Genomic DNA, 20347 nt, shown 5'->3' on the forward strand with positions numbered 1-20347 from the left:
TACTGAAACGGTTCAATACAAATGCACGTACCGTTATACCCCTAATATATATACACATTTTGAAAAAAAATTCCTCCATCATTCTAAAGGGTAGTAGTTCAAGCATACACACACCAGGTATGGTATGTAGTACAATGTTGTACTCACTTTTGAATTGTCCTAAGTTTTGTTGTGGTTATATTTCTACATTTTATATCCAGTGATGCAATTTATTCTTACTTATTTGTGTATTTTTTCTGTATTTTTAAAATCCTACACATTGTTTTTAGTTGAAAGAAAATCAAAACTTGTGATGTGTCTGCCAAAGCATGGAAACATGGCTCCACCTTATTAAATGTTTACAATAAAAACACAACAAAAAATAAAATTATATCCTGCGGCGTGGCTCGGTTGGTCGAGAGGCCGTGTCAGCAACTTGAGGGTTCCATGTTCCGTACCTGCTTCCGCCATCCTAGTCAATGCCGTTGTGTCCTTGAGTAAGACACTTTAGCCACCTGCTGCCAGTGCCACCCACACTGGTTTAAATGTAGATAATGAGTTTCACTCTGTAAAGTGCTTTAAGTTAGGGTCGGCATGGCGTAGTGGGTAGAGGAGCCGTGCCAGAAACCTGAGGGTTGCAGGTTTGCTTCCCACCTGTTGACATCAAAGTCGCTGCCGTTGTGTCCTTGGGCAGGGCACTTCACCCTTTGCCCCGGTGCCGGTCACACTGGTGAATGAATGATGAATGAATGACTGGTGGTGGTCGGAGGGGCCGTAGGCGCAAACTGGCAGCCACGCTTCCGTAGGTCTACCACAGGGCAGCTGTGGCTACTGATGTAGCTTACCACCACCAGGTGTGAATGAATGATGGGTTCCCACTTCTCTGTGAGCGCTTTGAGAATCTAACAATAGAAAAGCGCGATATAAATCTAATCCATTATTATTATTATTATTATTATTAGAAGTCTCAAGAGAAAAAGCGCTAAATAATTAAAATTCACTTCACTTCAATATTTTAGAGTAATTCCCACCAATAAAGTAAGATTTATCTTTCAACTAATACTCGTGATTGTTTCTTTGATTAAAAAAACAGTAATAAAAATAACAAAGAGCCAGTCTTTTGTACGACTCTTTGAAAGGAACTGCTCCTCAGGATGAGGCTACCTTCAAAGGTCTCTATTGTGATCGTTGCTCGCAAGTGCTTCATAATAACTGACACATTTTCTGATATAAGTAGTATAAAAAGACTCAAAATATTCCAGAAGTCAAAACTCGGTACTGTTGCTCACCCACAATTAATGAATAAAGACTTAGCTTTTAATGAATGCGATTGCTCTTCTTACAAGTGACTTCATGGCAGCCACCTACTAAATAGAAATAAGCGGAATGACACGAATTAGTCGTCAAATTTAGAGAAATACATTCAGTAATACTGCAGTATTGAAGTGATAGGACAACTTAACAAAAGGGCTGAAGCACAAATCAATCAATCAATCAATGTTTATTTGTATAGCCCTAAATCACAAATGTCTCAAAGGACTGTACAAACCATTGCGACTACGACATCCTCGGAAGAACCCACAAAAGGGCAAGGAAAACTCACACCCAGTGGGCAGGGAGAATTCACATCCAGTGGGACGCCAGTGACAATGCTGACTATGAGAAACCTTGGAGAGGACCTCAGATGCGGAGTGTCAGTACGCCTTCAAGGAACCACTTGGTTGAATTTGTTATCCCTGTTTTACTTCCCCGCCGCAGCTGGACGAGTTCTACGTGGGCCCCATTCCCCTCAAGGAGGTGACATTCGCCAGGCTCAACGACAACATCAAGCAGCCCTTCTTGGCCGAAATGTGCGCTAAGTTCGGCGAAGTGGAGGAGATGGAGATCCTGTTCCACCCCAAGACCAGGAAGCACTTGGGCCTGGCCAGAGTGTTGTTCACGAGCACGCGGGGGGCCAAGGATACGGTCAAGCAGCTGCACAACACCTCGGTCATGGGCAACATCATTCACGCTCAGCTGGATATCAAAGGTAACCACACAGCTACACAAAAGATCCTGAGCTGGAAGTCGAACATACAACTCGGGCTGCAGCTATCCATTATTTTAGTAATCGGGTAATCTATCGTTTGATTGGTTTGATTAAATATTTTATGATTTTATTGGTTTAATGGAGTATTTGGATGAAACACAATTTATAGCTTAAATGCGTATTGAAGGGAAAATAGTTGAATTAAACAAATCTTTTTGTACCTGCCATAACCTTTATTACTCTCTATTTACTATCTATGACCATCTTTTACCTGCTATATTACTTTTTAAAATATTTAAAAAATATATATATTTACCTTATTTTACTTTCTATTTAACTTAATTTACTTTGTTTCACCTTGTTTTATCTTATTTTACATTTTTATTAAATATTTTGCCTTTTAGTTACATTCTTTTACATTCTATTTAACTTCATTTACTTGCTATTTAACTTATTTAACCTTTTATTTACTCTCTTTGACCTTTTTTTAACTTATTTTACCTTTTTTATTTGATATTTTGCCTTTAATTGCTTTCTTTTACCTTTTATTTATCTTATTTTACCTGCTATTTAACTTCCTTTCCCTTCTGTATTCCTTCTTCTACCTTTAACTTGCCTTTCATTGATCCTCTATTTAAAAATATTTTTGACCTTATTTTACCTTCTGTCTTCTTTTACCTTCTATATAATTTTGATTTACCTTCTATTTGACTTATCATACCTTTTTATTTACTTTATTTTAAATTTTTTAACCTTTTACTTTTTTTTTTACTTTGTTTAGTGTCTTTTACCTTTTATTTACCTTCTGTTTATCTTTATTTCACCTTCTATTGACCTTCATTCATCTTTTATTACCATCTTGTAACTTGTATTCTAAATTTAATTTTCTTGAAGGAATCAATAACATACTATCTATCCATCTATTGTTTTACCTTGTGTAATGTGGTACAGACTCTAAAATTGTTTTATTAGTTATACACATTAAACGATTAATTGACACAACAGAATACAAATCTAAGCTTTTTATTTATCCATCCATCCATGTATTTTCTACCTCTTATTCCCTTTGGGGTCGCGGGGGACGCTGGTGCCTATCTCAGGTACAATCGGGCGGAAGGCGGTGTACACCCTGGACAAGTCACCATCTCATCGCAGGGCCAACACAGATAGACAGACAATATTCACACTCACATTCACACACTAGGGCCAATTTAGTGTTGCCAATCAACCTATCTCCAGGGGCATATCTTTGGAAGTGGGAGGAAGCCGGAGGAAACCCACGCATTCACGGGGAGGACATGCAAACTCCACACAGAAAGATCCCGAGCCCGGGATTGAACCCTGACTACTCAGGACCTTCGTATTGTGAGGCAGATGCACTAACCCCTCTTCCACCGTGAAGCCCTTTTTATTTATCTAAATCGAATTTAATTGATTAATCTTTGCGGCCCTACTTACAACCATCTTCAGAGTGCGCAGGCAGTGCTAAACATTCTTTTGTGCAAGGAATAGGATTGTTGAGCGTTCAAAGCAATTCAATGCGTACTGCGCTGTGGAATACAAGCGTGTCGTGGGAATATTGTAAACCCTGTTTGTGTGTCCCTGAGCTGATATAAAGTACACGCATTAACAAAATGGTGTTGGAAGTATTTTTTGTTGCACACATCTACGGATGGGTACTTCTCACATTTGAACCGATACGGTACCAATCACCGCTATCTGGAAATCGATACTGGTGCTCAATGGTACTTTTGTGTGTGTTCATGTGTTAGTAATTGTTCATTTGTTCAATAATACAATCTGAATTGGTTATAGTTTGTTTTTTTTAAATTGTGAGCATAATTTGCTTGCTATAGTTTTCCAAAACCTTAACATAATATATTTAGCCATTGTTCTTGTTCCTTTTGTAGTGCAATATCGTTTGTCGTAATTTCTGTGTTATTGCTATCTATTTCAATAACTGGTTCTTTGTTCAATTTTGGTATCATATTTGTGTACATTGAATCTGTTGATGCTGTTCTGTTGTTGTTATTGTTTTTATTTTTTGTTGTTGTCTCTCTGTCTCATCCCCTTTGTGTTCCAACAATTTTCCCCTTAGTCTTTTGTTTCGTCTTTCAATCCCCTCCTGCTGCGGTTCAGCTGCGCCAAACACTAATTATCTCCATTTAATAAAACAGAATACATGTAGGGCAGCGACAGAAATATCCCACACTTCTCTTCAAATCTCAATGATATGATTTGCCTGAGTGGTTGGACAGGATATGTTAAAAAATAAGCGATTTTATTTAGCTAATTCTGGCACATTTACTGTGATGCGTATGGTCATATATTGATCAATGTGCATTGTCCTAATCAAATAAAGTCATTAAATATCGAGCCTCGTATAGAAGGCGAAACTTCAGTCTCGAATAAAATACTTCTGTAAAAAAAAAATGTAACATATCATTGCATGCAAATAAATAAACTCAGACATTGGAAACCGATAAAGTACAAGCTTAAATCTTCTGTGTTAAATAAAATAAATAAATATAGCATTGAGAAGCCTCTATATCTTTTAGTAAGTGGATGAAAACATGCTTTTCCAGTGTTTGGCCAGCACATCTTTAGTGACATGATCATTTTGCACTGTGCTTATTCTTATAATACATGTTTCCTTGACCAGTAAGCTGCTTTTTAGTTTGTTTGTTATGTTCTAGTTCACCTTGTAAAGAGTTGCATCTGTTTCAGATACTGGAATACATTTGTTGTGCTGCTGCCTTTTTTAAACAAAATGCAGTGTGCAGTTATTTGTTCCACGTCTGTTTCCGCAAATCCAAACCCACTGATGACACTTTTTTGCGTTAGCATAATCTATGTTGTGCTATGTGTGTGCGTGCGTGTGTGTGTGTGCGTGCGTGCGTGTGCGTGTGCGTGTGCGTGTGTGTGTGTGTGTGTGTGTGTGTGTGTGTGTGTGTGTGTGTGTGTGTGTGTGTGTGTGTGTGTGTGTGTGTGTGTGTGTGTGTGTGTGTGAATCTCCATAAGAAAATTAGGCGGAAGCTACGGATATAATACCGAAGCAAAAAAAGTAAAACAGATTTTTTTTTTTAATTCTGCAATGAAAAAACTGAAATTTATCGATAAAATCGAGTCATCGCTCAGGCCTTGTTTGTCCTGGATGTGTTGCTCTAGTCATGAAGTAATCTCTGCCATTATGTTGAATGTGTCCTACAAATCGCTTATACTGTAAGTATTACATACCATTTTGATGGTAACGTGCATCTTGTCTGTAGTTTTTTGTTGCCAAATTTGGGGTGTTGAAATCGCCAATGTTACCCAGTAGCACGTATATGACATATCCAATTAGCATCATTTTGACAAGTGCAGTCTTACTTTTGAGCGCTTTTTTTTTATCAGGCATGTTTGCTTTGTTGGCATGTTAGCTTGCAATTTTACCCAAGCAATCCCCCATGACTACGCCTGCTGAGCTGCTGTAATGCTTAAGCTAGTGCCAAATATGCAACAAAGTTACCAAAATGGGATACCATTTGATTTTACATGAATCGGTACACCGTTAATACTGACGAAATGTTGAAACCCCGTTTCCATATGAGTTGGGAAATTGTGTTACATGTAAATATAAACGGAATACAATGATTTGCAAATCCTTTTCAATCCATATTCAGTTGAATATGCTACAAAGACAACATATTTGATGTTCAAACTGATAAACTTTTTTTGTTGTTGCAAATAATCATTAACTTTAGAATTTGATGCCACCAACACATGACAAAGAAGTTGGGAAAGGTGGCAATAAATACGGATAAAGTTGAGGAATGCTCATCAAACACTTATATGGAACATCCCACAGGTGTGCAGGCTAATTGGGAACAGGTGGGTGCCATGATTGGGCCTAAAAGCTGCTTCCATGAAATACTAAGTAATTTACAAACAAGGATGGGGTGAAGGTCACCCCTTTGTAAGCGAATTGTCGAACAGATTTAGAACAACATTTCTCAACGAGCTATTGCTAGGAATTTGGGGATTTTACCATCTATGGTCCGTAAAATCATCAAAAAGTTCAGATACGGAGAAATCACTGCACGTAAGCGATGATATTAAGGACTTTTGATCCCTCAGGCGGTACTGCATTAAAAACCGACATCAGTGTGTAAAGGATTTCACCACATGGGCTCAGGATCACTTCATAAAACCACTGTCAGTAACTACAGTTGGTCGCTACATCTATAAGTGCAAGTTAAAACTCTACTATGCAAAGCCAAACTCATTTATTAACAATATCCTGAAACGCCGCTGCCTTGGCTGGGCCCAAGCTCACCTAAGATGGACTGATGCAAAGTGGAAAGGTGTTCTGTGGTCTGACGAGTCCACATTTCAAATTATATTTGGAAACAGAGGACGTGGTGTCCTCCATTACAAAGAGGGAAATAACCATTCGAATTGTTATAGGCGCAAAGTTCAAAAGCCAGCATCTGTGATGGTATGGGCGTGTATTAGTGCCCAAGGCATGGGTAACTTACACATCTGTGAAGACACCATTAATGCTGAAAGGTCCATACAGGTTTTGGAGCAACATATGTTGTCATCCAAGCAACGTTATCATGGACGCCCCTGCTTATTTCAGCAAGACAAGTATTACAACAGCGTGGCTTCGTAAAAAAAGAGTGCAGGTACTTTCCTGGCCCGCCTGCAGTCCAGACCTGTCTCCCATCGAAAATGTGTGGCGCATTATGAAGCGTAAAATACGACAGCAGAGACCCCGGACTGTTGAACGACTGAAGCTCTCCATGAAACAAGAATGGAAAATAATTCCACTTTCGAAGGTTCAGCAATTAGTTTCCTCAGTTCTCAAACGTTTATTGAGTGTTGTTAAAAGAAAAGGTGATGTAGCACAGTGGTGAACATGCTCTTTCCCAACTACAATGGCACGTGTTGCAGCCATGAAATTATAAGTTAATTATTAATTGCAAAAAAAAAATTACTTTATGAGTTTGAACATCAAATATCTTGTCTTTGTAGTGCATTCAATTGAATATGGGTTGAAAAGGATTTGCAAATCATTGTATTCCGTTTATATTTACATCTAACACAATTTCTCAACTCCTATGGAAACGGGGTTTGTATCTATAAAAGCACCACATTTGGTACCCATCTCAACCCATATCCACTTTGTTTTTAAATGTTTTTCTTGTGTCTGTTGTGTGTGTGTAGGCCAGCAGAGGAAGAAGTATTACGACCTGATAGTGAACGGCTCCTACACGCCCCAGACTGTCCCTCTGGGGGGCAAGGCCTTAGTAGACTGCCTCACACCCCAGACCCCAACACACCAACAACTTGACACGGTGCGGTCACTTCAGTACTTTTTACTGTAATTAGTTCTGACCAAAAGTACAGCAGAAAATCACTGCGGGCTTTAATGAACAAAAAACTCATTTCCGAATGCTAACACTATGTTTTTCCATCCTCAGACGTCTGAAATCAGACGGAGGCTCTCCAGCGAGCTGGCCGTGTTGGCGGCGGGCGTCCAAGCTCTCACGTCAGGAAACGTTACCCCAGGCTCTGCGGACACTGGCTTCGGTGAGCCGCGTCTAGACACGCCTCCCTCCTCCGTACCAGGCACCTACACTTCTGCATCCTCGACGTCCTCTCAGGGTGGAACTCCCTACAGCTCCCGGTCCGGCACGCCGTTCTCCCAGGAGTCTGGCTTTTCTGGGTCCAGGTGAGTCAAGGCTACGCGTCAGGTCTGGTCTTCGTAGCAACGGCTCGAGCTACAGCTAGCGTCTGTCTTAATGTTAAACATCCATCCATTCATCCATTTTCTACCGCCTTTTCCCTTTTGTGTTCACGGGGGGCGCTGGCGCCTATCTCAGCTACAATCTAAGCTACGCCCTGGACAAGTCGCCACCCCATCGCATGGCCAACACAAATAGGCAGACAACATTCACACTCACATTCACACACTAGGGCCATTTTAGTGTTGCCAATCAACCTATCCCCAGGCGCATGTCTTTGGAGGTGGGAGGAAGCCGGAGTACCCGGAGGGAACCCACGTAGTCACGGGGAGAACATGCAAACTCTACACAGAACGATCCCGAGCCCGGGATTGAACCTGGGACAAGTCAGGACCTTCGTATTGTGAGGCAGACGCACTAACCCCTCTTCCACCGTGCTGGCCTGATGTTAAACAATGTGAAGAAATTATTTATACAGAAGCATTGACAATTATTCCCTTTTCTGTGTCAAACTTGTCCAATTATTGTGGAGGATGCCTCAAGAGATAAATTATCGTTTTTTTCATCTACAAATTAAATAGGAAGGGGATACAAATTCAGTTTTTTTAAAGTCTTCCCTGCTTCTCCTCTCAGGCACACAGGCTACAACTCTGGCACTTTGGGAGGCGGTTACCCCGCTCAGGACATGCTTCCTTCCTCTTCCTCGTCCTCCGCCGTCTCCTCCACTGCAGGAGGGTACAAGGTGTCCCGCTACTCTGAGGACGTCCATGAGCCCTCCGTGTACCACCGAGGTCGCCCCATGTATCCCCCCGCCGCCTCCTTCCGTCCCAACGAGCCACCGTGCTACCCGCCGTACCCTAATGCGGGAGGACCCGGCCCCCACATGACGCACCACTCCACATTGCACCCGCCTCCCCTCGCCGCTCAGTATGATCCGCTCCTCGTGCCCGAGCGGGATAGAGACTCTGGAGGGCGCTACGGGGCAGGGGCCGTCGTCTCCAGGCGGTCTTCTTACCATCACCAGCAGGACACCAACTCCTCATCCTCCTCCAAGTACCATTCCCATCACTCACACCACCATTCGGATCGCCGGGACGACCGGGGGTACCGACGAGACAGCACGGGGTCGCGCTCGGGAGAGCACGGTCACCAGAGGCACCGGAACCACCACCATTCTCACAACCACCATGGCAGCCGTAGGAAGAGCAGCCACGACCGGGACAGGGATCGAGACCGGGACAGAGACCGCGAGAGAGATGGCGACTACTCCAACAGCTCAGACCCCCGATACAATTCCAACTCATACCGCTCCTCATCTAATAGTATGTCCCCTCCTCCTTCATCCTACTCCGCTTATTCCACCTCCAAAGAGTCCGCCCCGGTCACTCCTCAGGAATTGGACGTATCTTCTCGTCTTGGAGGTTCCGGCCTCACAGAGAGAGGCCCTCCGCCTTCAGCAAGTGCTGAGAAGGACTACCACGCTGGTCACCATGGTGCTCTGCCGCTACCGCCTCCCCCGCCGCCCCTGCCGCCAGCATCGGTAATTGCCGCCGCCGTGGCCGAAACGCTCGGAGCGTTGGATTTCAACCAGGATAGCCCACCCCGTGAAGAGCAGTGGTCAAAGCCTAAACGACGTCCCTGTACCCCACCTATTCCGCCAAAAACCCCTCCGCCTTTGACTCCGCCCCCCTCCACTGCTTCGTCATCGCCTTCTTCTTCCAACCTCCCCCCGCACCCTGCTGCCTCCGCCAGCCCATCGTCAGCCCGCCATCGGGGTTCTGCCTCCCCAGAACCAGACTCCACCAATGAGAGCTTGCCTTTTGCATACCACAGCAGTAGCCTGGACTCCCGTATTGAAATGCTCCTCAAAGAACAGAAGGCCAAGTTTTCCTTCCTCGCCTCCGATGAGGAAGATGAGGACGAGCGGAAAGAAGACAAACAGAGGGGCACGCGTGTGGAAGGTGGGGAGAAAAGAGGGCGGGCGGGTCATGATGCGGGGGAGAACGCAGGTGTCAATCAGGCGAGGGACAACGGGGACAAGGGCAGAGGGGAGCGCGACCTCAGGAAACGAGGGAAGGGAAAAGAGGGTCGGAAAAGTCCCGCCGAACCGCCAGCCTCAACTTCATCTTCTTCCATGTACTCCCCTCACATCCCAATCCCAGAGGAGACCCCTTCCCAAGTCCGCCCCGCCGGGACAGAAGCTGTGCAGGAGATGTCCCAGGATGGGAATGCAGACGCACGCTGCAGGACTGGAGCCCGCACGCCACCTTACAACGGCCAGACTCAGGTGAGCTTCTTTATCGCTTGTCATCAATGATCTGTTTTCTTTTTGATTGGTTGAATGCTTTGGTCTGTAGCTGCCATTTTTAGGTCACATTTAGAAGTGGGAATCTTTGTGGCTCTTCACGATTTGATTCCGAGTCTTGGGGTGACGATTCGATTTGGAATCGTTTCTCCATTAAACATGATTCTCATAATATATTATTTTTTACATAAATTATAATATAACCTTTTCAAAACCTGTTACAGGTCTTTGCTTCTATCGTACGATTTCAGTGTTCCCCCAGAAAATGGGTTTGTTAAGGTGGTGTATCTCCGGCGGGCAGATCGGGGAAGGGGGTGGATGGGTGTAAGGATCGGTGCAACTCGGCCTGTCGCCATCACGTCCCCACCTCGTCACTGCTACCACAGGCTGGGGGGAAATAGACTACAGGCTGTGGTGAAGTAGGCCGGCTTTGTCACATGAAGAAGCCTACAATTTTTGGTTGTGTTTTCCGCTCCATATGCTGAATGACGATATACGATATATATCTCTATATTTTTTCCATAAAGTAAAAAAAAAAACAGTCCGAGTTACCTGAGATTCTAAGTACCGGTATTTCATTATTATGCCACATGCTGACATATGCTCAACTCATCATGCTTAATTTATTACATTTGGGAAACCTGTAGTTGATGTGTATTATGTAAATGTTATATTTTTATCAACATGTGATAGCAGGGACCCTGCAATTCAAAACTAGGCTGCTACATTGCTATTGATTAATAGATAGATAGATAGTACTTTATTGATTCCTTCAGGAGAGTTCCTTCAGGAAAATTAAAAATGTAATGTAACTATAGCTGAAAAAAATAGTACAATAGCAATAGGAGAGACTATTCATCCCTGAACACCATGAAGAAATCCCTGAATCCATGTAGGATTTATGATGCAGTTACATAATTATATCAACTATCAGAGACATAAACTCTTCATTTAACAATGTCATTTTTTGCTGCTTCAACACAGCTCAATCAACACAGAAAAAGGTAAAGTGAAATAACAGACAGACAGAGCTTTGCTGTCCATAACACACACATGCACGCACACACACCAAAAATGAGCTAACGTTACGCTAAAAGCTAATTAGCCTTCACCTTAAGGACTCCGAGCGAGCTGAGCTGCCGTTTATGTTTCTAGAACGTCAACGGGCTTATAGTGATGTTACTAATAGTTGACTGGGAGTGGTTTATTATAGTTAAGGGAGAGTCAGCTGCCTAATGCTTACATGCTAAACACCTATCTGCTCATCACGACGCTGGAGCACACAATCCATGCGCTCTGAATATACACTGCTGATTGGCTGTTACCGCTCAGAATACGCTCTGCTCATTGGCTGTTATTGCTCTGCGTGCAACCAATCAGATGGTTCTGTGGGTGGGACAATGGTGGGTGCTGCAGAGAGTACTGACATAGAGGCAGAACAAAGCTGAGCAGCTTGTTAAGACTTTAGCTTAGGTGGCGGCTCTTTGTTGTTAAGGCGGCCACCTTAGCAACAAAGCGTTGCAGGAAACCCTGGACTTACACATGCATTGGCATTGTTTGCCTAAAAAACATGTTAACATTTTATTTACAAAAATCACAGAGTTATTCAATCTAAAAAATAAAATAGAGCAACTCTAACACTATCCCAGCTTTACTCTACTTAGGATAGAAATGTCCAAAGTAATTGAGAAAACATACAAATACAATACCTATTAAAACATACAATACTAAAAAAATTATGAAAGCAACAGTATAGTTAATATTAGAAATAATTGTTTATGGTTTTTATTCAAAAATTGGTAAAACATTTGCAAAAAAATTATTCAAATGAATTGTATGAATTATATAATTAATTAGATAAACTTTTTGTTTTGCAATTTTGTGTTTAAGCGTTTATATGTATATGTATGTATGTATATATATATATATATATATATATATATATGTGTATGTATATATATATATATATGATTTTTTTCTGCAAATGTTATATATACAAAGTGTGTGCATGTAAAATTGGTTTATAATTTACAAGATTCAATTGAAGTGAAGTGAATTATATGTGTGCATATATATATATACCTGTGTATGTGTGTGCGTATGTGTGTGTGTGTGTGTATATATATATATATATATATAAATATATATATATTTTTTTGTTATTAATAATGATTTATTTTTGTTTTTTATTTTTTCAATTGAAATCTTGTAAACTATAAATTGGTTTAGAATTGGAATGAATGCAAATCACGGTATGGATGTGAATCAATTTTTTTGTACACGCCTAGTAACATTAGAGAACATTAGATGTGATTGACAGTTGTCTGTTTTAATGTAGGCACTAACCTCTCTATGTACATTATAGAGTCATAGATCAGTTTTTGTGTTGTTGTTTTGTGATGGGGGCTCTCCCAATTTAAAGTCTGTTTCCTTTCAGTCGTCCCCTCATTCCTCGGGAGAGGACATGGAGATCTCCGATGAGGAGGAGGAGGGGGAGGTGACCATCACAACGGTGACCACCCACCAGCCCTCCATGACCTCGTGTTCCTCACCAGCGTCATCACAGGCGCCCATGCCCTCGCAGACGACTGACACCTCGTCTTCGCCCCCGCCCGTCTCGGACTCTGCACAGCACTTTAGTACTTCCATGCACCCACCCATCCCCTCCTACCCCCCACACCTGCCTCCACCGCCTCCTCCGGGCTACTCGCTGCAGCCGCCCCCTCCTCCCGGAATCCCGCCGCCTCACATGGAGCTGCACCCTGAGTACCCGCCGCCCATGCCCCCCCACATGTATGACTATGCCAGCTCCATGGAGCTGATGAACCAGTACACAGGCGGCGCCCCCATGTCCTTCCAGATGCAGACGCACATGTTGAGTCGCCTGCACCAGTTGCGCATGTCGTCGTCCAACGGCACGCAAGGTCCAGGCGAGGCCGCCACGGGAGACTACGCCGCCTACCATCTGCACTCTGTGCCGCCTCCGTCCCACCCCTACATGGACCAAGAGGGGAGCGGTGCAACTGCTGGTCATTATAACCAGGACCCCCGCTACATGCCGCCACACATGCCCTACCCTTACACCGACCCGCACGGCGCGCAAATACCACCGCCTCACCTTCCGCCTCACCACACCACTTGGCCGCCGCATGTATTATCCGCCCACTACCCTTCCTACATGCCTCTGCCCGCCTATGGCACCATGCCGCCCGGGGAGGGGGGTGAGTATCAGACCCCCGGAGAGGAGATACCCTTGCTGGATGACAACCCTCACGAATCCACAGTCCAGATGGTGCTCGCCACTCTCATCCAGGAGATGAAGAACATCATGCAGAGGGACCTGAACCGCAAGATGGTGGAGAACATCGCCTTTGCCACCTTTGACGAGTGGTGGGACAGGAAGGAGACAAAAGCCAAGGTAGGGAAGGGTCATGGTTTGTTTTGGCGTTGGTGATTTGAACTGGAGTCTCAAAGCGGACTTTCTTTCCTTTTCTCAGCCCTTCCAGACAATGGCAGCTTTACGTGATGACGAGAAGAAAGAGGAGAAGGTGAGCCGACCTCGCGAGCCTCTCACGTCTCTTGTGGACTGGGCGAAGAGCGGCGGCGTGGAGGGATTCTCTCTGCGTGGAGCGCTAAGACTGCCCTCCTTCAAGGTAACACTTGGCACACTGATCAGACCGTGACTCGAAACATAGACCACAACATGGCTGTTGTGGTGTTCAGGTGAAGAGGAAAGAGCCTCAGGAGCTCCACGAGGGAGACATGAAGAGGCCGCGACCTTCCACCCCGCCAGACGAGGACGACGAAGGTTCAGTTTGCCTCGCTCATGTCGTCATTTTATATGGCGCCTTGGTGTATTGGAGAAACAGGACGGCCGCCTGACTGCCGCATCTTGTTTGCAGCTGCTGATGGAAGGACGCCAGACGCCGTCAGACACGGAGTTAGAATGGACAACAAGAGGAGGAAAAAGAAGCCCAGAAATCGCAAACCTTGGGAGCTGGACAGCGAGGGAGAGGAAACATCAGATGGCTCCTCCTCGGAAAAGGTAAAAATAAACATAATTGTATCCTTTTTTTCACAAAGGTGGGTGGCAGTAGTGCCCAATGAATCAACAAGCAGGCCAGGAATTACAACAAAGTATACATAGCCCTCTTTTTACCGTGAATACAGTGCGTATTGAGGATATTTTATATCCTCAAGTAGAATAAGAAGTGGTTGTCCGCAATTAGCTGGACAAATACAGATTACTTAATGAATATTAGGGTCTAAATAACATTTCAATTCAGGGGGTGATAACATTTTCAAACCCAATTGGGGCGGGGGTTACTAAATAATTTAGAACCACTGCACTCGTCCATTCGTACCGAACTGGACTTCATCCCTTTTTCTCTCCTGGCCCCTGCTGACCTGCGCTCACACAATCATGTTCGCTTGTCCCGTCACTTCTATATTGCTGTATCAAAAAAAAAAAAATCTGTCTCATATTAGTCATTCCAATGAACGAAATAAAGCGTTTATTCTGCTGTGCTCATGGAATTTCTATGACTTAGCCTTTTTGGAGTCATTTTGATTATATGTTTAGTGCACTGCTTCTTAAATATTTTTTGTTGCGCTCCCCTTTCTCACCATGACTTTAAATAGTATAATTTGTCTATAAAATTGTTATAACTTGACCACTGCAAAACATTATAAGCTTATTAACGTGAAAGGAAACAACACACTGGTCTATCCTCGTCTCCTACCATGGTTACAGTGAAGCAAAGTGCTACATAAACTTCATCATATTCTGGTACGGCAAAAAACACATGTTCCCCGAGGTGACACACCCTGGCATTGCACCGTGCCCCACTTTTTGAGAAGGGCTGGTGTAGTGCAAGTTTGCTGCTGTCATTAATTTTTGCAAGATGCGTGATTGCATCAAATAAACTCGAAAAACAGTCGGAGATCGCTGACTTGTACCCAGTACGTTCCAATAGTGAAGAATCATTTAAAAAATTATATACAGTGATACGGGTCGCGCCCTAAATATAATGACTTGTTTCGTATTCCATTTCTGACATTTCCAGAAAGTTTACTCGAAATGTGTTCATAATTTTTTGAGCTATCGATAGCGGAGTGAAAGAAACAGAGTGAACACTCTTGTCAGTCATCCACTCTCTTTGTCTCTGTGGGCCTTGGCGGGGGTGATAGCGTACACACTTAGAGAAGTTGAGGTTCGTAACATAAACGTAAGGTAACAGTAGAAATTATCCGCATCAGCCGCAAACTTTTAATATCAACTCTTTTTTTGTGCAGGACGATGAGGAAGTGGAGGCGAGTGGAAAGGATTCTGATGGTAAGTAAACCCTCCTTTTGCGACGAGATCGTTTGCTTTTCCGCCGAGCAGAAAGTACACACTCCTTTCTTCCAGATGACGCTCTCAGTGTAGACAGCGACGACGAGAGCCTTTCCTCGTCCTCAGAGGACTCGTCATCATCAGGATCCTCATCTTCGTCTTCCTCAGAGGATGAAGAGGAAGGCGAGCGGCCCGACAGCGACGGCACTGACACCATGGACGAGTCCACCATGGACAGCACCACGGAAAAAGATGTCCAGTACGTTTATGTGCCACTCTCTTTAAAAAGGAATGAAGATTGGGGGTTGGAAATCTTTGGGCACCTCACTATCCGATTCTGATTCTTGGGGTGATAATTTGATTCAGAATCCATTCTCCATTCAAACCAATTCTTGCAACGTATTCGGTATAATAATTATAATAAAAGCTTTCTGTGACAGGTTGCAAAAAATCCGGTTGCTGACATATATAGGTAGCAAGAAAGCATGGAGATGGCCTCAAAATTTATTTAAAAAATAAAAATCTATTTTGGAAAATTATGAATCGAAAATCACGATTCTGATGATAAACAAATTGATAAAACAATGTTAAAATAATTTCCGATAAATATAATTAAAAATATATATTTTAATGGATTCTTTTATTTTTTTTGCCGATAGTAACAGCAAGTTACAAATCAAGGTTGGTTGCATTAACAAAAGCACTCGCTAACCAAACAACGCGCATCGTTATCAGTGGGAGTGACTCTGGTAACAGTATCAGCTATCAATGTCTGGTTGCGCTGTCTTGTTGTCTCATGGCTGATTCTTTCTTTGCATAGAGTGAGAATAGAAAAATGAGTGCTGCAAAGAGTGAAGAAATTGTCGATAAAACAGGAAGTCTCCTGGTGGTAGTTATTTGTTGTTTGTTTTTTTAAACGGAATGTGGTCAGACCAAGGCGTTTGTAATGGGTAATACCACACCACCTAGGCCGCACTTACCTTCTCGAGCAAAGCTGTAACTTCCTGGCACTAAACATGCAGAAAATAGTTCTTCTGAGTTTTTGTTATGTTTATATTTTCACACTTTATTATACATTTCTTACATATTCCTTTGTTTTGCACCTTCATTTTAAGAGGTAATTGTTAAGTGTTAAATGGGACATTAATATTTTGTTAACATTGATTGTTGAAATGTTTTTCCATGGTTGTGTTGCCATTCAGGTACGACTGTATTTTTTGCCTCATTCCTCTCAGAATTTTAAGTGTGATTTAAGCATTAAAGGAGTGGGACTGTCTAGGACAACCTGCAGTGTGCTAAAATAACCACCAGGGAGCATCTTTGGGCAGATAATACTTTATCATCTCTTTCTCTTTCGGACTTATCACATCTTATCAGTTTGGTAGTGCATTTTTCACGCAATCTTCACTCATGCTTAATGTTAAGGATGAAAAAACCTAGTATTGCCTAATGAATATTACATTTAAAATAAACATTAAATTTTTTTTTTCTTGGTCCTTATTTTTGATATCAATAATCAAAATATCAATCATTATCGACCAATAGAAAACACCTATATCGTGATACAGTTTTTAGCCATATCGCCAAGCCCTATTTAATATCATGTTTATTTACCATAAAAACTGTCAATGACAACATGCATTTGTGCTTTTTGTAGAGAGACGGTCTCTCCAAAGGCAGCGGTGAAAACTGGTGATGCCAAAGAAAGCAAATTCGATACAAAAACACCCTCCATGCGACCGCCATCACCGCCATACCCCCGTCCTTCGTCCCCCGTCGTCCTTGTGCCCCCTCTCAAAAAACGCAGAAAGACTGTCTCCTTCTCCACCGAGGAGAACAGCAAAACACTGTCGTCAGCGCTGCCACTATCTCCACCCCCGTCCCAAACGGCAGGCGAAACTCCAATCCTGCTCTCACCCAGCAAACCCTCAGAGCCCCGCGCCGCTGCCGCACCTCCGACGCGTCCTGTTCATGGTATCCAGCTGCTTCCCTTTGCCTCCAAACCGGGCGAAGGCAACGCCCTCATCGTGCCGCCATGTGGAAGAACTCCAGATTCCAATGAGTCCAAAAGGACACCACTGTCACCTCAGGCCACCCCCACCAAGGTACCTAGCAAACGGGGCTCAGGCAAAGACTCCCCCAAATCCTCCGTTCCTCCCGTCATGGTATGCCGCACTGTACAGAACCTCCCCTTGGACCACGCCTCCATGTGCAGAATGGCCTTCGAGGAGGCTCCACCTCCGTCTCCTGTCAACAAACGAGGCAAAGGAAAGTCCCGGACCACCAGCATCACCTGTCACCCCCTCAAAGAAGAAGCCGAAGACGAGGACCACCAGAGGCTGAGACTGCGGGAGCAGCTAGGAGCGTCCAGCCTGCTTCAACTGGCCTCTGCCTCAACCGCCGACCTCTCGGTCTTGGCCGACGTCGCCCTGAAGATGGACCCCGAGGCCGGAGACTCTGAGGAGACCGAGACATCAGATGAGGCAGAGGAGCAGAAGATGGAGGGCGGTCTCTTCTCGGGGGAGGCGCTGTTGCGTGTCATGAGCTTGGAGAGCGTGGTTGTGTTCATGGAGCACAGCTATTCCAAACCGCCTCTTTTTACGGGTGCACCAGCCCCCAAAAAGACCTCCTCCAAACTGGACTCGTCTGTGCTCGTCCCAGCAGACCTCAACACCATCTCTGGGGTGTTGGAGGCGCCAGAGGAGGTCATCGGCGAGGCGCTGGACGGTAGAGAATATTTGGGACTACTGTGTCCGACTGATGAGTCGAGCCCCGCTCCAACCCCTTCAGCCAAGAAGTCGGCGGCAAGCAAAGCACTGGAACTTGAGAAGAGCAAAAAGAAGAGAAGTAAAGACAAGGACAAAGAGAACCAGGAAGTTATTCCCACAAAACAGCAGGAGCAGCAGCCAAGCAAGAACCTGAAGAAGCGAAAACTAGAGGTGTGTTTTCTTGGTGCATTTGTCAATGATCTTTCACTTTATTAGTTATTATTGACATATTATGACATATAAGTTAAAGTTAAGTTAAAGTACCACTGATAGTCACAGACAAACACACACAATATGTGGTGAAATTACTCTCTGCATTTGACCTATTCCCTTGTTCCACCCCCTGAAAGGTGAAGGGAGCGGTGAGCATTCTAACCTACATTAGACACTCATTCAATGCAAGACATGCATCAGATATTCTCTAATTTGGTCAAAATTGCATTTCATCTCCATGTAGACCATGTCTTTTAACTGACCAATCAGCTGCCAGTTAGCGACCATGCTGCTGTACACGGTGACATGGTAAGGAACACTCTCTCTCTCTCTCTCTTTCTGTGCAGGACTCAGACCTGGAGGAGGAGGTAGACGTGGAGGAACTTGAGTCTGGCGAGCTTTCGAGCACGGACTCAGAGGAAGAGGTGGGGGAGGAGGTGAGGAAGAGCGAGCGTCTCTTCCTGCAAGAGGCCAGGGTGACGTCGTCCATACGCGCCCCGTCCCCCGAGCCTCCGCCGATGAAGTACGACAACCGCAGCGAGTTTGAGCAGATGACCATCCTGTACGACATCTGGAACTCGGGCCTGGACGGCGAGGACTTGATGCTGCTGAGGAAGACGTACGAGAAGCTGCTGCAGGACAACCACTCATCCGACTGGCTCAACGACACCCACTGGGTCCAACACACTGATATCCTTACCCTGGCGTCCTTGTTACTAATAGCTCACATTGTGTAACGCGTTTATTTTATTGGTTGTGTTTCGGCCTTAACGCTGAGCCGCACTGACCAACTTGCCAAACCCTCGGCGTAAGAAGAGGAACGCGGACGGGCAGCTTCGACAGCACGTGACTGGTTCTGCCAGGAGCGAGGGCTACTACGCCATCAGCCGCAAGGAGAAGGATGTATACCTTGATCTGGACCTTCCCGAGCAGGTCATTCGGGAGGTCGAGAACGTCGACAGCACGGTAATTACAGGCACCTGTAAAGCCATGCTTGACTTTGACCAGCAGAGGGCGCAATTGGCACATGCCCAACTAGTTTAATGACCAAAAAATCCAAAGTTTGCTGCATCCGTCCATCCAATACAGACTAAATTAAAATTGATCAAGTTTCCCTAGGTGGGCAAAGTTAGCTCATGGGTGAGGCTCACAGCAAATTTTTAACGACCCGCGGCACATTTTAAATATACTATTAATTAAAAAAAACATAACCATAAAGTGGTACAAAAGAGCTAACAGGTGAAGTTTAACCAGAAAAAGTTGCAATGTTGACTGATGCAAAGCTGCTTTTTTTTTCTTTAAAACTGTCCATGCTCCAAAAATAATAATCAAAATCAATGTTATGAATTATTGACCTTTTCAAGTCTCAATTACCTAACATCAAATATTCTCATTTTAAATCTATGTTGTAGGGGAAATATTGCATATTTTTGTGTGTTTGCCATATAAAAAAAATAACTTTTCTTTAGCAAAAGGTACACAAATCAAACATTAAAAAAAAAAGCATGAAAAAAATATATAATAATACTTATAACCTATGGATAGATCTGAAGTCTCTCTGAAGACTTAATTATTTACAGTATTTATAAAATAAAAGTATGACTTATTTTCAACACTTATGAGTTTGGCCAATTTTAGTGCGACTTTTTTTAGTTGTCATTGCTAAAAAAAAAATTAAAATAATAAACGGTGTTATGAATTATGGACTTATTTAAGGCTCTAATTACTTCATGTCAAATATGTCTCTGATCATTTTGGGGGGGGGGAAATATTGCATATATTGTGTTTTTGCCATTAAAAATGCAGGGTTTTGACAACAAGGGCCCAAAACCCACACACCTCGACAGACCTGAAGTTGAACTAGAGTTTTAAGTGTTGAATAAAAAATATATATATAATTTTTAACATTTTTGGATCAAGACCCAATCTTGAGGGTAGCCCTGAAGTTTAAAAAATGAATATATTGAATTTGTTTTGAAAATGAAAAGT

The 20347-nt window shown here is 43.6% G+C and overlaps 1 protein-coding gene across 2 annotated transcripts in view; it reads left to right on the top strand.

Moving 5' to 3' along the window:
* setd1a (SET domain containing 1A, histone lysine methyltransferase) overlaps window positions 1–20347 on the top strand; it is a 43220-nt gene that overhangs the window by 11622 nt on the left and 11251 nt on the right. For both annotated transcript variants that reach the window (XM_061905541.1, XM_061905540.1), the window contains exons 4-16: window positions 1738–2008; window positions 7217–7347; window positions 7474–7724; window positions 8371–10024; window positions 12480–13460; window positions 13540–13695; window positions 13766–13850; window positions 13945–14087; window positions 15338–15377; window positions 15453–15636; window positions 17035–18316; window positions 18706–19048; window positions 19143–19324. In XM_061905541.1, the coding sequence (XP_061761525.1) occupies window positions 1738–2008; window positions 7217–7347; window positions 7474–7724; window positions 8371–10024; window positions 12480–13460; window positions 13540–13695; window positions 13766–13850; window positions 13945–14087; window positions 15338–15377; window positions 15453–15636; window positions 17035–18316; window positions 18706–19048; window positions 19143–19324 (5703 nt within the window). The remainder of the gene's footprint in view (window positions 1–1737; window positions 2009–7216; window positions 7348–7473; window positions 7725–8370; window positions 10025–12479; window positions 13461–13539; window positions 13696–13765; window positions 13851–13944; window positions 14088–15337; window positions 15378–15452; window positions 15637–17034; window positions 18317–18705; window positions 19049–19142; window positions 19325–20347) is intronic.

The sequence above is a fragment of the Nerophis ophidion genome, linkage group LG07 (genome assembly GCF_033978795.1).
Source record: "Nerophis ophidion isolate RoL-2023_Sa linkage group LG07, RoL_Noph_v1.0, whole genome shotgun sequence".
Lineage (NCBI taxonomy): Eukaryota > Metazoa > Chordata > Actinopteri > Syngnathiformes > Syngnathidae > Nerophis > Nerophis ophidion.